We start from the raw sequence: 16,431 nt of genomic DNA, 5'->3' as shown, positions 1-16,431 counted from the left end.
CAGCAATCTCTAAACAGATACTGTTATTATCATTCCCATTCTATAGCAGAGGAAATGAAGATTCTGGGCCTGTAAATGATTTGCTCAAGGTCACACAGTGACTGCACAGCAACAGTGAGATTTGAAAGATGTTCTGCTTGGCTATGTAGACGCCATGTTCTTATCCACCCTGCCAATTTTCTGCAAAAGCATCTCTGATTCCTTGCTTCCATTGTTCCTATGCCTGGAACAGTCTTCATTCTCCTATTTTCCAAATTCTTTCCCTGATTGGGTCTTTAAGTTCCAGTTCTAAGTTCATTCTTCTAGGCAGACGGCTATTGGTGGTGGGGAAATTGGTATGCCAGCCCCAGGTACAACTCCCCCACCTGATATGGCATGAAGAGAACAGCAGAACTAGTAGGGGCTTAGATATTTCTGGGCACAATTTCCTCCTTGTAGAACTGAGAAGATGATAACAAAACTACTAGCATTTCCTGAGTGTTACTGTGGGTCAAGCCGTGTTCTGCATGCTTTCATTTACCTTTCGTATTCTTTCCCGTGTTTATGGGGAGCCCCTTCATGCACTGCGGTAAGTGTTGTCTACTCAAATTCTTGCAGCAGTGTTATGACGTATTTCTTTTATTTGCTCCATGGTACAGACAGAAGACTTTCTTTCATTTACCTTTCTTTCATTTACCTTTCATTCTTTCATTTACCTTTCTCACAACCCTAAGAGGGAGGTACTAATACTGTTGAGGGGGACTTCTAGAGCTCACTACATCTGAGTTTCCTCCCTTTACAGGCACCCAGGAAGATGACAGTCCCCATCCCTACTGCTATTAGGTAGAGTCATGTTTCTAGACCCAGCCAATGAGCTATAGGCAAAAGTGACGTGTTATTCGTGAACTGACGCATGTTGTTGTGGGGCCTCAGTGAGCTATGGGGCGGCAAGCTATGCACTTTCTATTGCCTTGCTTTGAGACCCTCGGACTTCCCTACGGAGTCCCCTGATTTGACTTGACTCAGGAATACTCTCTGAACATAATTCAGAAGTAGGAATTAATGGTTGTATTAGCCAGGGAATTTAACATTAGCTGGGCAGCAGACAAAGCTCTGAGTCTCAGCATCTTAACACAATCAAAGTTTCCATCTCCCTCGTGTTACAATCCCATGTGGGTTAGTGTTTCCCTCTTGTGTCTATCCCGTCTGAAACATATAGCTCTCAGATGAAGGAAGCAGGGAAAGAGAGAGACGCAAGATATATCCCTTCCTGCCTCTGCCCTGAGTGACACATGTCATTTCCTTCTTGGTCACGTGGCCCTGTGCCCTCCCTGCCCCTCCAGTGCCCAGCTCCCTGCTCCTTGTATGTCTTAGAACCTCAGGTCTGCTGGAAGTTATCTCTCCTTCCCATTTTATTGCCCCTCCAAACTGCTGCCTAACACACAGTATTCCTGAATCACCTACTTTAGAATTGTCAAAAACAGCTGTTGAAAATGCAGATTCCAGGATGCCATGGAATGTGCATGACCTAACTCTGCATTTTCCCCCTTCTTGAAGCACTTCTTGGTATCCACAAATGTTTCGGAACTATTATAAAGTGTGCATCCCAGAACCGTATCACATAAACTTCAGTTGCATACACTTTTTAACATATGCATGTACCATCTATCCTATTATTTACTTCATACTTAACATTTTTCTCTGTCTTACATTTTTACTTCAATAAATTTATTTCCAAAAAAGACTTCTGTCACTACCATAAATAAAAACTGATGTCATTTACCCAAGAAGGAATAGACAAGCTGTGTCTCTACGATAGAATATTATTCAGTGCTAAAAAAAAAAACGCACTATCGGGGTACAAAAAGACATGGAGGAACTGTAAGTGCATATTACTAAGTGAAAGGAGCCAGTCATAAAAGGCTACACATTGTATAATTCCAACTATATGACATTCTGGAAGAGGCCAGGCTATATTGTCAGGAATCCGAGGGTGGGAGCAAAAAGATGAATGGGTGAAGCACAGGGGATTTTTAAGTCAGTAAAACTATAATGATAGGGTAGATACATGCCACTATCCATTTGTCAAAACCCTTCAAACCTACGACACCAAGAATGAAGCCCGATGTAAACTATGAACCTTGAGTGATAATGATGTGTCAGTGTTAGTTCATCCATTATAACGAATCACCACTCTAATACAAGATGAGGTTGGGTTGGGGGGTTCACAAGGAGGGAGTACATGAGAACTCTGTACTTGCAGCCCAGTTTTGCTTCAAACCTAGAACTGCTTTTCAAAATAGTCGATTAATAAAAAACAGAACAGATGCACACAACTGCAAACAAAACCAGATTAACAAATTCTAGCTAGATATTACTGTATGTCCAAGGACTCTAAGGCTGATGAGTTCTCTTTGTTTGCAAAGAAGACTGACAAGTGTTAAAAAGGTGTTAAAGACATATTATCACTCCAGTGAGATTTTCTCCTAGACATAATCATAAGGCATGAAAACAAACTGAAAAGAGAACAACGTTCTCACTTGACGACCAACATTATTTAACATTGTGTCTGTTGGGGGTACCATCTCATCCCAGGCTTTCAGAAACACTAGTCTAAGGATGACCCTGAAGGCAAACACCATTCTGTCACACGTTGGGCAAGCATTTCTTCTGCCACTTCCTCTACATGCTCCTCTGCGTGCAGAGTCTGCTCCTGGCCTCTAGGGACTCAGAGTCCAGGAAAGTGTCTTTCTGCACAGTTCCTGCCAAGAAGAGAGTACTGCTTAATAAAGATCTGTCAGGAACATAGTGGTGATGGAGATAGATAAAGACAACTATGTTGGGGATGAGAGACCTGAGCAGGAGAGCAGAGGGGTTGAACTGAGTGAGGCAATACAGAGGCAAAAAGTCAGCTAAACAGACACACTGGATCTGAACAGTGATCTGAACTGGATCCCTGATGTCAGGCACAAAAACAGCTGGGGGTTTACTGTGTGGTCAAAGTACAGCTTTACTTACAGCATCTGATTTTTTAAGGCTGTAGTAAGAGAGAGTAGTAGGAAAGGCAGCAGTATGATCTTGGGGCCCCACTCCAGGTCTCTGAGCCACATTGACAGAATGGAGGTATAGATGGCTCTCATTTAATGAACAGCTGCTATGTTCCTAAAACTTTAATACAGCATGGCCACTATTTATGATGCGTATTCAAGTTGAGTATTGTATTCCTGCTTTATAAACGATGAAAGCAAAGTCCAGGGAGGTTAAGTAAGTTGCCCAAGATCACTCAGCTGGGTAGGGTCGAAATTGGTATTTAAATTCATGTCTTTCTGACTTCAAAGCCTGTGTTCCTCTCATCATTCAGCAATAGAATAAGAAAAGGTCTGCTCCTGGCCAAGTGGACTCAAGCCAGGACAGTGATCACTATGATTACTAGAAAAAGAATCATCACTATTTGTCATTATAGAATCTGAAAAGGAGATTGGATGGGGTGGAGGGGGTCTCAAGACAGCATCCATATCCCTTTTGCCTGGCATTTTAACTTGCATACAGTCACATACACATATGTGCACATGTATACACACACACACACAAAGACAAATATACCTTCTACCATGCATACACTAGGGACCAAAGATAGCACTATGAATCTGGAATGAACATGTGCCAGGAAAGAGACCAAGGGATCAACAAATATTGAGCTCCTACTGCATGCAGAGTCATACAGGCCACTATGGGTGGCTATGAGAGGCTTCTTTTGCAGAAACTGATGTTGATTCACTTCTACCACATCCAAAGTGACCATTCCATAAAGAAGGAAACTAATTTGATCTGTCCACCTCAACATCTCTAAGCAGGAACCTGGGGAAATCCTCATGAGAGCAATGAGCTAGGTCCAAAACTGGGACCTGTGTATCCCCCCTCGAGGGCTTGAATCATGGAGTTAGAGCCTATATTTGTGAATCCTCTTTTTCTCTGACAGTTTGCATCTACTGGAACTCAAATTGTAACTAATTCAATTTTGCCTATTTTGTTATGAGGTAGCCAGTCCCATGTGCACCCCATTTTTACTTTTAACATATGCAGAGGGAGGTATCAAATATGTACTATAGGCAATATGCACACTTAGACTGCATCTCACATTGATACACTCGGTAGGGGGATGGTGTGCAACTCAGGCCACACAGTATTCACTTGCCAGCTCCTTTACATCCGGGCTCACTTCCAACTTGGCTTCCTTCCCAGCAAACAAGAAGAAGCTCGCTCATTCCCACACTCTTTCGAGTAGCCCCTCCCCCTTTGAACCAGCTCCCCCTCCCCCAACTCACAGGCCACAGCTGGGCTTCTCCAACATACCAGCTGGAAAAGACGATGGCGGTGGTTGGGGGGTGGGGAGGAGAGAGAGAAAGAGAGTTCCAGTATCTGGCCTTTCTCCTCCCAGGCTCTTTAGAAATCCTTATTTTACTCCTGCCCTACCAGCTTTATTAAGTATATTTCTGGTGGGGAGGGGCTCAGCTAGAAGCCCCACCCAATAAATTAACCAACCCATCACAAGCAGAGGCAGGCTGGCAAGTGAGGAAGCATGACTCTAAAGTGAACACCAGGTAAAGGATCTACAGACAATTGAGGTGAGAATCACTCCACACCTGTCAAGACACCAGGTGCCTCCTTTCCTCCAATCCCTAATTTTTCCTGTGAAGGTGAGACAGGTGCACTCAGTGCTTTATTCCCATGCATGTGTGTGCGTGTATGTGCATGTAAAAACAATAGATAGCTAAATTTGGAAAGCAGCCAGGGATGTGATGGTGGAGGTTGAGCATCCTTACATCATCTCCTAGTAAAGAATGAGAGTGCACTGGTGAGAACCCTGGGTGGGTCCTTGGAGCTTTCAGTTTAAACAGGACCAGACTAGCCGAAGTAGGAATGGAGAAACTACCATGGAAGATCCAAGATGGAAAAATGAAAACAGCCCTCTCATGACTCTGGGAAGGGGTTAACTGGGCTTCCCCTTTTCTGGGATGGTGTTGCATCCTTAGCTCCATGTTGGCATCTGTTGCCTATCATTCACGACATGCTGCTTTCCTACTGTGATATGTGCCAGGTATAAATTCATGATCGCCAACAACTTGGGATTTCCATGAACACAGGACAGAGACTATTCTTTGTGATCTTTGCTGAAGGCACATCTGTACATGCCATGTACACTAGCATTAGATATGGGGACAAGATGACCCCTTGAATTGAAAAAGGATGCAAGTTCATCTCTCTCCGCTTAGATTAAAATGTTTCTGGGAGGGGTGCCTGGGTGGCTCAGTCGGTTAAACCTCGACTTTGGCTTAGGTCATGATCTCGAGATTCTTGAGTTAGAGCCCTGTTTGGGGCTCTGAGTTGATAGCTCAGGGCCTGGACCTGCTTCGGATTCTGTGTCTCCCTCTCTCTCTGCCCCTTCCTCACTCACGCTTTGTCTCTCTCTCTAAACAATAAATAAACATTTTTAAAAAAATTTTTAAATGTTTCTGGGCCCTCAAGCAATCTCATTGTAGTGAACCCCAACTTTCAAGCCCAGGAAGGATCTTGAGGGTCACTAGTTCCAGTCCCCCACTTGAGCCCCTTTCTAAGGCAGCCTATACTATCTTGGGACAGCTTTGATAGAAAGTTCTTTCTAATATTAAGCCCAAGTTGGCTTCCCTGAAGATTTCATCACTGGCCAAGGCACTGCCGTTTGTGATTCCACAGAACAGTTCTGCCCTTTCTGCATAGCACACATTCAGCACCTGATGCCAGCAAATATTTTTCTCCTTGATAGTCTCTTCTCCCCAGTCCCCCTCCCTGTGGAGCTGCCCACTGGATGAGCTCTAGAAACTCATTCATTCAACAAAAGTTTACTGAGTGTGAAACAGGTGCCAGGTAGTAGTTTGGGAGCTGATGACCCAATGATGTGAAAACACACACAAGTCGCTGCTTCCAGGGGTCTTACAATCCCTTTGCAGTGCTTCTCCTAGACCCAGGCAAGAGGGTCCCTTGATACAGAAGGCCCCACTCTGGCCCTTTTTCAGCTGCAACCTTTGCATAGGAAGTCTGTGAGGTCAAGGAGCTATACCCGTCTTATAGAACATGCTCCAATTACCTGGGACCCTGGAATCCCTGTGTATTCAGACATGAGCCTGCCTCCAGAGCATTCAGGTTTCTCTTCCTCAGGTTCAAAAGGAGAGGGGCAAAGGAAAACTGTTTAGGGTTAGGACAGACAGAGCTTGGGTAAGCCAGCTGGAGAGTCCACGCATGTGTGACAAAAGCTGATCCTGGTGCAAGATGTAGCCAGCAGAGGAAAGAGAATCCAAGTGGCCTGTAGACCAAGGGCCAGGTACCCCCATTTGGCTAGCACAGAATTCTAAGGAATCCAAGAATTCTAAATTCAAAGCTGTCTTCCAGGTTGTTTTGACATTTTATTTGCCAAGATAGGAAGATAAAATTCATTTTATTTAACAGTTTGTTAGCTGGACTTATGACTTTTAAATACTTTGGCTTATGGTATGTGAGCCCCCACCTATACTATTGCTCTACAGTCAATAAATGTTAGGGATGGGCCTATTATCTGTGGAGACTGATACTAATTAAATAATCATACACACACACACACACACACACACACACAGTGTAAAATCGAACCAGAACACTAAGAAAAATAATATACTCTATGGGTCTCTCCTAAAATTCTCTCCTTGATCTCCATTCCCAAGGTTCTTAATGCATCTTTGGGTCTCCAGTTTCCCCTGAGCACTGCAAACCTCTTCTCTTACTACCCCAGGACCTAAAACACTGACTGAAATATTTCACACTACTCTTGCCCCTTCTCAATGTGGAGCTCTAGGGAAGCCAACCCCAGGAAGAATAAGGGAGGCAGGCCAAGCAGGTTAATCTCTTCCAGACTCATTTCCACTTTTCCATTAGGTCCAAAGCAGGTGCCCTCCCCCCCACCACTGCCATGATGGATTTCATCCTTGTAGCAACCTCTAGGTGTTCCACAGCTGACTCCACCTAGGAGATGGTTTCACCTCTTTGTCGAGGTATCCATGTGTCTCACAGCTTTTCTGCTTCCAGCTGTCTAAACTCATCCTACATCTATTTCTTCTCACTTGGTCTTCAGCAGAAACAGAGAAGCCTTGTCTGACTAATTGGGGGAAAGGTAGCACATTCCTCCACTTGTCTCTCTGAAAAGGCACCCCACACATTAGCCACTTTTAAGCACACATCTCTTTCTTGTATCCAATATTACTATAATTCCCCTGTGACCCACTGTCTGTGTTCTTGATCCCTATCAGCTTCTGTGATGTCTGGGTTAGATTGTGAAACTCCCGGAGGGCAGGGCCACATCTGCCCTGTGTCTCCAGACACTGCTTGGCAGAGCAGCAGGCATAGGTAGGCACTTACCTAATAGAGACTTTTAATGATGGAAATAGAGAAGCAGCACTCTGAACCTAGAGGATTGTGAGTGCACAGGAAGCAATCTACTATCACACCAGACCACAATCACAGCAGTCCTGCTAGGGACTAGACTGGGAAACGGGGCACACTTTTCCTTTTAAATGAGGCAGAAGGAGCACTGTCTTGCCTCTGACATAATAACAACAAAACACTGTGACAGCATGGCTCTGTGTTGACTGATCTGATGCTCAGAATGACCATCAATTGAGGACTATCATTATTATCCCTGTTTTACAGAGGAAGAATCTGGAGCGGAGAGAGGCTGTCCTACTTGTTCATGCCTTGAACTGGGGCCATCTGGCTTCAGAGATCTCAGCTGATCCACCATGGTCCACCGAAGTGAACCAGTGCAGTTTCAGTCAGAAACAGAGAGTAAAGAGCTGCCAGCTGCGCTCTTGTCCCACACTTCCATGTATCCTTGACCCCTGTCCAACCTAAATGAATGGCTGGGAAGAGGAGGGTGGCTACTCAGTCAGCTTGTGAGCATGGAGCCAAGTTGGCTTTCAAAGCATTTGTTCACACACACCCTCCATCTGCCTCCTCCTGTCCTCTCTTCTGGTTCTCAAACATGCTAAACTTGTTCACACTCAGGTCTTTGAACTTGCTATTTCCTCCACCTTGAGTGCTTTTCCCCCAGGCCTATGCATCAGTGCCACCTTCTCATCATGTAGGGCCAGCTCGGATGGCACATTCTTGGGAAGGCTGTCTCTGATCACTCTTTCTAATGTTGATGCTTCTTTCTCAAACCCTCCCTTTCATTTTTGTCTAAGTCATTCTCCTATTTGACTTTCACCATAGTACTCAACACCATCTGAAATAGCTTTATTTATCTACTAGGTTACTGGTCTATTCCTGCATCTCCACTAGAATGTCACCTTTAGAAGAGAAGAGACCTCACCTATTTTGTTCATGACTGGATACTCAGTGCCTGGAACAGCATCTGGCACACTGTAGGTTCCCAACAAACATTTTTTAGGTAAAAGAATGCATGAACAAATGAGTGTAAAGTCCATTATAGGTATGTGCAAAAGTAGAACTGCCTGGCTCCTCCAGTCGCCCCTTACCCCATACATTACAAACCCTTATCAGGAAGAGACCAAATCTTCATTTAGGGCAGTCTTTTAGCCCTTGGAGTAGTGGCAAAAGACCAGGGAGCTCTTTGGTTCCTTTGGGCAAAGAAAAGACCAAGACATTCAGCCACTGAGATTGCAGACTGCCCTCCCCTTACAGCCACATGTGGACAGTTGCTGGATAGCTTGCTTCCTGAACAGAAAATGAAATACTGACATCTCAGCTCTTTACTTTCTGTCTTTTTCTCTTCCTACTCTAAAGAGTTTTCCCCATCTCCCCTTTGTCGCTCTTCCTCACTGATATCCTGTGAAGAAAAACAAGTAAAAGTGGGAAAATGTGTTCATATCTAACACATGCTCCTCTTACTACTATGAGAGCACAATCTCATTAAAATCTCTTGGCCCTTGCACAAATAATGCAAACCCCCAAAATATCATCATCGTGTGCAGGAAGTGCTTGACCGAATCCAGTCTTAATGTGCTAACTTGCACATAATAATAGAGCTCATTCCTTTATTGTGTTAGTGCTTTAATTCAATGCTTTATTTATGATACGCCATAAAAATAATGAAGAAGAAAGGAAACTCCTAACCTCTGCCTAGACCCTGTATCACGTGAGGGTATTTCACAATAGCCCTAATGATCCTTTTCTTCTTCTTTCTTCAACAAAATACTGCTTTCCCATGATCAAAATACCTGCCATTATATTTTAATCCTTCTCAAGATGTTTTCAGGCTCATTATCTTCTGAATCCTCCTAACAGACTTATAAGGAAAAAAGGAGGACAGAGAAAGGTGCCTCTAAATCACAGAAGTTGGAAAAGGGGCCCCGAGGCATAAAGCAATTTGAGGAAGTTCACACAGCAGGTGAAATATCATCCAGAAAAGGCTCCAAGTCCTGCCGGTTTCTAGAGACAAGGGTGTTTTTGCCAGAAGCCACACTTCCAGCAGCCTCGGTGACATGTAGACCTAAGCCAACCCATATGGGAGAAGAAAGAAACAGCTTAAGGAGTTAGGAAGCTAAATAATTCTTCGTTTTGGAAAAGATGAGGCTCCTGATTGGGGCAGAATGCTGAGCAGGAGCATCCCACAGTAAGGCCCATTCTTGCTGCCAGCCAAGCCCCTCCACACTGTGCCTCTGCTGGAGGCCCACCAATGGAAGTGGAGAGAAGGGCTGGAAAAAAGGCACTGAGCAGGCACCCTGGACCTTCTCACCTAACAGAGTCCTCAGCTCTGGGCAGGACCTCATTGGGGACTCCAGGCAAGCCTCGTCTCAAGAAGGAACCCAACCCTCAGCCCCTTAGAAACATTTATTCACTGAGATCCACATCACCTCCTTTCATAATGCCCAAGTAGGGACCCCAGTCATCATCTGTCCCAGAAGTGTGTTGCCCATTCAGAGCAAAGGTGAAATGAATGAAATTGTCAGCTAAGCCTGTCTCTCAGAGAGCAAGCCTTCAGAAAGAGCCAGGGCCACTCAGGATCACTGGCATGGCATCCTGATGCTCTGCGTCTTGCTCAGGAAACACCCAGAAGTCTTCCCTCCACTTCTGGGAAACTAGTGAAAAAGTGGCTGAGCAACCATACAACCCTGACCAAGGTGCGACTGAATGTTCCTTCTCCAGCATCACTAACTAGGTCAAATTTTCAGGTGAGTCTTTTCCATCTGGGATTCTGTGGTAAGTGTTGCCACAATTCATGACTCTGGGAGAATGTCCACCTGCTATCTCCAGCCTCTAGAAAACACTAGATTGGAAGTGGAGCTGGAAGGGCTGGCATGAGTCTGTCTGAAAATTTGAGTGAATGGGGTAGGGAGGACCTTCAGACTTAGCAAGATTGGCTCATGACTATAGTTGGCATCCCCTATCCTGGATGGGGAGAGTTTAAGGGACATTCTAAGTTGATGTGCTTCAGGCCTGAGAAAAGGAGTAGATATGACAAGGTTCCCTTTCTTCCTTCTCCATATCCCTTCAACTCACTCTCAACCTGCTTACCTATTTGCTTTCAAACTAGGAAAACCTTGAGTCTGCCAAGAAGTGTCTTAGCAAATTGTAGAGTCTTCTTGGACCTAGAATCTCTCTCCATTTCCTCCTCAGTGGCTAAAACATACTGCTGAGGGTGTCAATGTAATATGGGAGGGGGGAGTTCAAAGTGAAAGAATAGGGTCAGGCTTGTTGTGTTTCAGTCTGTGAGAATAGGGGAAAGAGGACAAGATGCCTGCACATGTCCCTCCAAAGAGGGAAGAAGTTTAAATCTGGGACTGAAAACGGGCTGGGGGGAATGTCAGCAAACAACAAATCAGATAAAAAGATATCTCGGCTACAAGCATGAATGTACCACCACGTTCCTTCATTTCATCACTTTTGACTTCTGAATCGTCTATTCTGAGGATGGTTATGGAGTTTTGGGATGGAATTGGAGACACTAGCATTGGAAGGAAAATGCAAAAACTGGGGTACAACTCAGCCACCAAACAGGCTCTGCTGGGAACCAGACACCTTTTGGACAAACTTAACCAAAAGAAACATCACTGAGGAGCCCTTAGAGACGGCACAATCGTTCCCGAGGGCAAGCAGGTGAGTACTTATCTGCAAGACCTGAGGACACCCTAAGGCAGCAGGAAAAGGGAAAAGGGGTCTCACCTGTTCCGGCCCCTGGAAGCAGATGCGGCAGAGCGGGGTCCTCATGCCACTGTCCAGGCTGCTGCCCAGTGAGTAGCAATCCTCAGCCTTCCCCTTACAGAAGTCATCTGAGGAGGCACTGCTGAGCAGCGAGGCGGGTGGCTCTGTGGCTGGGCCACCCCAGTCATCTTCCACAGAAGAAGGTGGCAAAGGTGGTGGAGGTGGCAGAGGAGTGGTCTCCCTGCCCACCCCTTCTCGAGGGCCCCTCCAGCCTGCCCACCCCCCGGCACCTAGAGCCGGAAGGGTGTTGTTGTTGGCCGCCAAGCTGGGGGGCTGGGGGTCTCCGTGCATGGGCAGGGGCGCTGGAGGGGGGCGCCGCAGTAGGAAAACCTTCAGGTCATTGAAGAGCATGCGGCAGCGGCACTTGAGGAGACCCTGGTGGCGCAACATCTGGGGAGCCGGGGCGCACAATCCACGGCAGGAGCGGGCACAGCAGCAGCACCACCACCAGAAGAGTCCACTCAGGGGCATCAGCATGTGCCCAGTGGAAGCAGAGAGCCCAGGAGGGGCAGCTGGAGTCTTTTCAGAGGAAGATGGTAGAATGGTTTGGGGTGGGGGTGGGGGGTCCACAGCAAAGCTGCGTTATGGGGGGGGGTCTGCTTTCTCACTGGCTCCTCTTACACCCCCTCCAAGTAGCAAATCAATTGCCCCCAGGACTTAGAACTGTGAGTCACTGATTTTGAACTCTCCCTGGAAAGCCCGACAACAACAAAAAAGGTTTTCTTTCCTCCCTCCCACCAGCCTTAGCTTTGCTCAGGGTGTCTCCTTTTTGCCTGTGACTGGGGCACTGGGAGGGGAAGGGGGATTTTAAAAAATGTTGAGGAAGGGCTGTTTGGGCCTTGAGATCAAGGTCTAGTTGTTAGAAAGTTTCCCAGGAGAAGATTGTTAGGTTCTTCTCAAATTCCTAGGCAATGGGAAATCTCTTTTCTTTTGTATAAAAGGGTGGGGAAGATTATAAATCAAATTTAGAGTGGACTGAGCTGGGCTTAGGGCAAACCAGCCCAGTGAAAAATTGAGTACTGCATGTGCAGAGAGAAATAGTTTTCCTCAGGTAGCAGGTGATCGGTTGTGGGGGGTGGGGGGAGTGTAAGGTGGGGAGGGAGAGGAGGTTGGGAGAAGTTTTAATTCTCCTGGGCAGAAAACTGGGGCAATTAATCCCCAGAAGCACCAGAGTTGCTTTTAAGAGAGCAGTTGGATGGGGGGGTGAGGGGGCGGGGAGGAGGGATTGCAGGTGAAATTGGGCAAGGGGCTTGTGCTTTGCCTCCGCAGCCAAAGGGTTGCGCAAAAGAGGGAAAAGCCAATTAGGAGAATAGAAGTGGGAACATAATGGGCTGGGGAGGGGGAAAGAAATGGGGGGGGGAGAGGAAAGATCGTTTAACCCTTGCAGATCCGCTTCCTTCCTGAGCACGAAGATCCTGGCTAGAGGAAGGGTGTGTGTGTAGGGGACGGGAGGCAGTGGAGCAGAGAGAAGGGGTTGAGAAAAGGGGCGTGTGGGAAGAGACAGGAGGAAGGAGTAGTTACATGATCTCAGCCCCCAGCCCACCCCTGCGGTAGTCTGTAAATCCGCGGCCCCTTCCCCTTGGCTCCATCAAAGGTCCCTTCGGGCGAGGGGCAAGGGCCGGGAGAAGGGCAGATCCGGGAGGGTGAGTGGCCTCGCCTTCTCTTCCTCTTCCTCTTCCTCCTCTGGGCCGTTGTCGCCCTCCTCCTCTTGCTCCGAGTCTGCCCGCGGCCGCTGATGCTGCTGTGGCGGCGGCAGTGAACGCTGGTCGGCGTCCCGGTGTCTCCGGGGCGGGGGCTGCTCCGGCTCGTCCTCTGGCTGCTGCTCGCCGTCCGGCGCGGCCGCGACTCCCGGCTTCATGATCCTCCTCCTCCTCCTCCTCCTTCCCTGGGGGCCGGCTCTGAGCCCCCGCGCCCGGGCAGCGCTGCCATGCAACCGGAGGCGAGGCAGGCGTTGGGGTGGGGGCGGCTGGGGAGTGAGGAGGGGGGGCAATAAAAAAATGAAATAAAACTAGTGGAAGAATAACAATTCGGTTCTCAATCAGGCAAGAGTGCTTCTGGAGGGGTGGGGGTGGAGGAGGGCGGCTGCCGGGTCTTCACGGCAGCTCTGCCCCCACTACCCCCCCCCAAAGGGCGGCCTCGGCCGGCTCTCTGTCCCCCCCCCCACGCCCCTCCCTCCTCTCCGCTGCCTCCGGCTGGTTGGGCTCGCTGTTGCTACCTCCTCGCAGATGCAACGAGGTAAGGCTTGTTTGCGGTGCCAGTTGCAGGTGGGGAGGGGGAAACGAAGCCGTGTGGCCGAGGTGGGAGACAGCCAGCACTTGGCTCCGGCTTGGTCCTCGCGACTCCTCAAAACCGTATATAAATATATCTCTTATAAAAGGCGAGAGGAAGCAAATCAGATTCCAGGCTGCTGCCAGGTGTTGTCTCGTCTTCCGCCGTTGCTCAGCACCCGCCGCCGCGACTGCTGCCCCCCTGGCTCAATTCCCAAAGGGGTGGTGCTGGAAGGGAGGTGGCGGGGCGGTGAGCTGACCGTCCGAGGAATGGAAACAAGATTCCTGGAGCGGAGAAGGCTCTCAGCTGTCTTCGCTGCCTCCGCCGCCGCCGCCGCCGCCGCCGCTGCTGCTGCTGCATTCAGCACCCCAGGCAAGTGGACAGCTCCCACCCAGACCCCGCGCGTCACGCAAGTAGGGGCCTGACGCAGACGCCGCGGAGGGATGGAGGAGGGAAAGGGGCCAAGAGGAAAAGAGGCTAGGGAGAGAGGGGAGGGAGGGAGAAAGAGAGAGAGGGAGAGAGAGAGAAGGAGAGAACTGTTAGAAGGAAGGGGGTGGGGAGGGACCAAGGGAGAGGGAAGGAAGGAGGCGAGGGAGGGATTTAGGAAGGAAGGGAGGAGGGAGCAAAGTGGAGGAAGAGGGAGAAAGGCAAGTGGAGTGGAAGGGAGCAATTCAGGTACATTTTCCCCCAGCTCGAAAGTATCAGTGTGGAGAGTTCGGTTGTAGAATTTCTTCCCAATGGACACTATCACCAGCCCTCTCAACGCGCATACACAGAGCCTTCTATGTCGCAACCAGAGTCCATTTCCCTGCTTATATAAACATTTTAAGCAGATATCAGTCTGCCAGCTTTGGGAAAGATAAAGTTTTGTGATTCTCGCACTAACACTGAGACTTGGTGGAGACTAAGTCCCTCATGACTAGAAACTCATGAGAAGAAAATGCTTCGAAGAAGGAGGAGATACCAGCACCATTTCTGCCAGTTGCTTCTAGAATTCAAGCTACAAAGGGCAGGGTTTGTTTGTCTGTTGCTGTTGTTTTGGTCCATTTTGATCATATGTGCATAGGTCAGTGGTGGCATGCAGTGAGTGCCCAATACGTATTTGTTGAATGGACTGTGACCACCATCGCTACCACCAAGGTCATCATTACTCCAAGCCATAGACCTCTTTCGATTGTGGATCATAAGAATCCAGAACGGTATTATGGCTGCATCTTAACCAATATCTCCAACATGCCCTGATCCAAGCTTTTCATTGAGTTGCTGACAAGAGGTAATTTGAAATGGATTTTAATTTCCTCTTTCATTTGTTTTTGACTCATGTCACCCTACCGCATCCTTCTCAAGGAGTTCCTAATGAGTAGAAAGAAAGAGAAAACTTAAGGTGGTCTGTACAAATGTTCAGTACTTACAGCTGTAGATTTCAGTCATTTAAAACTTAGGCTTGCTTTCTTGCCTTTCTTCATAACCTCCCTCCCTCTCCCTCTGAACACTCACACACACCTCCAGGGTCATGGACTTGGACAAGCTATCCCAATGAGTCATCTACACAGCTGTGGTAATGCCTTTAGAAATATTGGAGCCATAGACAGAGAGCATGCAAAATCTCTGCACCAAAATATCACTGGCATGAAGTTGAGCCCTATGAATCATAAGAAAATACCCCTTTGCTGCCATCTCCTTGAATGTTTTATTCTTACAAGTGCTAAGGAGCAAGGACCTAAGTCTGGGTCTTGATTAAGCCAGGGTGGCTGCTTGTATGAATCATGTCTCAGCACCCACCATGGAGGCTGACACCTGGCCCAAGGTGAATGGTTAGAAGAGGATACTACAAAAATGACTACAAAATCAACTACAAAATAATATGTATGTTATGGATATCAGCACACCCACTCTGCTGCAAAAGAGAATTTCTTTGTTACAAAAATCCATCTGCTCTCAAAGAAAATTCTCTGTGTGCCACATCGCCCTGTGCCTGATTCTGACATTGTGCAAATCACACTCTATAATAATGATCTCATCATATATTCATCTCCTTTTACAAGACACAGAACTCCTTGAAGGCAGGGACCGGTTTTATATTTGTACCATCAGCACATAACATAGTGCCTAAAGCCCAATGTGTGATAGAGAAAACAAACATGAAATCAAAGAAAGACCTTTTTGGTTTAGTGAAGCTTACCCTATTTCTCCCCTTCAACCTAAACACATTCATGTGAGTGCTCTCATACATGGCTGAATATCTACTTTACCTAAAGTTGGATTTCAGGGTCTTGTAAAATACAAATACTCACAAAATACTGGTTACAAGTACGTCGTGCAAGTGAGTCAGGGCAGGAAATAAAGGAGCCATATGAAGCCTATATTCAGAGTTACAGAAAGGGGTGTTATCCATAAGACTGTCTTTCCCAACCCTTCCACTGAAAGGAAAAGGATTTCCCGAAACAGAAAACTGCTAAGGATGTGGAGCAAGGACAAGGCTGTCTGCAGAAAGACTGGAAGGCTTGAGAGTTCTGTTTTGAATATAATGTAAATCCTGAAAAGCACCTCACTGAGTTACACTCTCCTTATGCTGATAATGAAACAATGGTTGTGAACCCCAAGAGTAAAAGCCACAGTAAAGAAAATGTCAAATCAATGGGTCTCCATTAAAGTATTCAAAATATTTATCGAACACCAATCATAGCCAAGGCATTGTACTGGAAGATGAAAACACAAAAATGGATTGGTTGGGATTGCTTCCTCAAGGGTCTAGTACTGTAAATATGTACATAATCATAATATAAGATATAAAATAATAAATTCTATAAAGGTATAAAACATTTGGGGCATGTTTAAAATAAGGAGGTAACTATGTTTATGGCTTGGCAACAATTAGGATAGGTAGGGAGAGGTGGAGACATCAGAGCTCCAAGAAAGTCTTTTTCAAAAAGTGACACTTGAACTGAGTTAAAA

The 16,431-nt window shown here is 47.0% G+C and overlaps 1 protein-coding gene across 1 annotated transcript in view; it reads right to left on the bottom strand.

The window, feature by feature from the left end:
- Nucleotides 1–11,685, bottom strand: part of MARCHF4 (membrane associated ring-CH-type finger 4) — a 107,184-nt gene extending 95,499 nt beyond the window's left edge. Inside the window, exon 1 of the mRNA XM_047082538.1 lies at nt 11,170–11,685. Coding sequence (XP_046938494.1) covers nt 11,170–11,685 — 516 coding nt within the window. The remainder of the gene's footprint in view (nt 1–11,169) is intronic.
- Nucleotides 11,686–16,431: the final 4,746 nt, after the last annotated feature.

Source organism: Lynx rufus, unplaced genomic scaffold (assembly GCF_022079265.1).
Source record: "Lynx rufus isolate CCGP_SWC_20201006 ecotype Redwood Valley unplaced genomic scaffold, mLynRuf1.p SCAF_2, whole genome shotgun sequence".
Lineage (NCBI taxonomy): Eukaryota > Metazoa > Chordata > Mammalia > Carnivora > Felidae > Lynx > Lynx rufus.
Note: the sequence above shows the minus strand (reverse complement) of the source record. Positions and strands in the feature narration are given on the sequence as shown.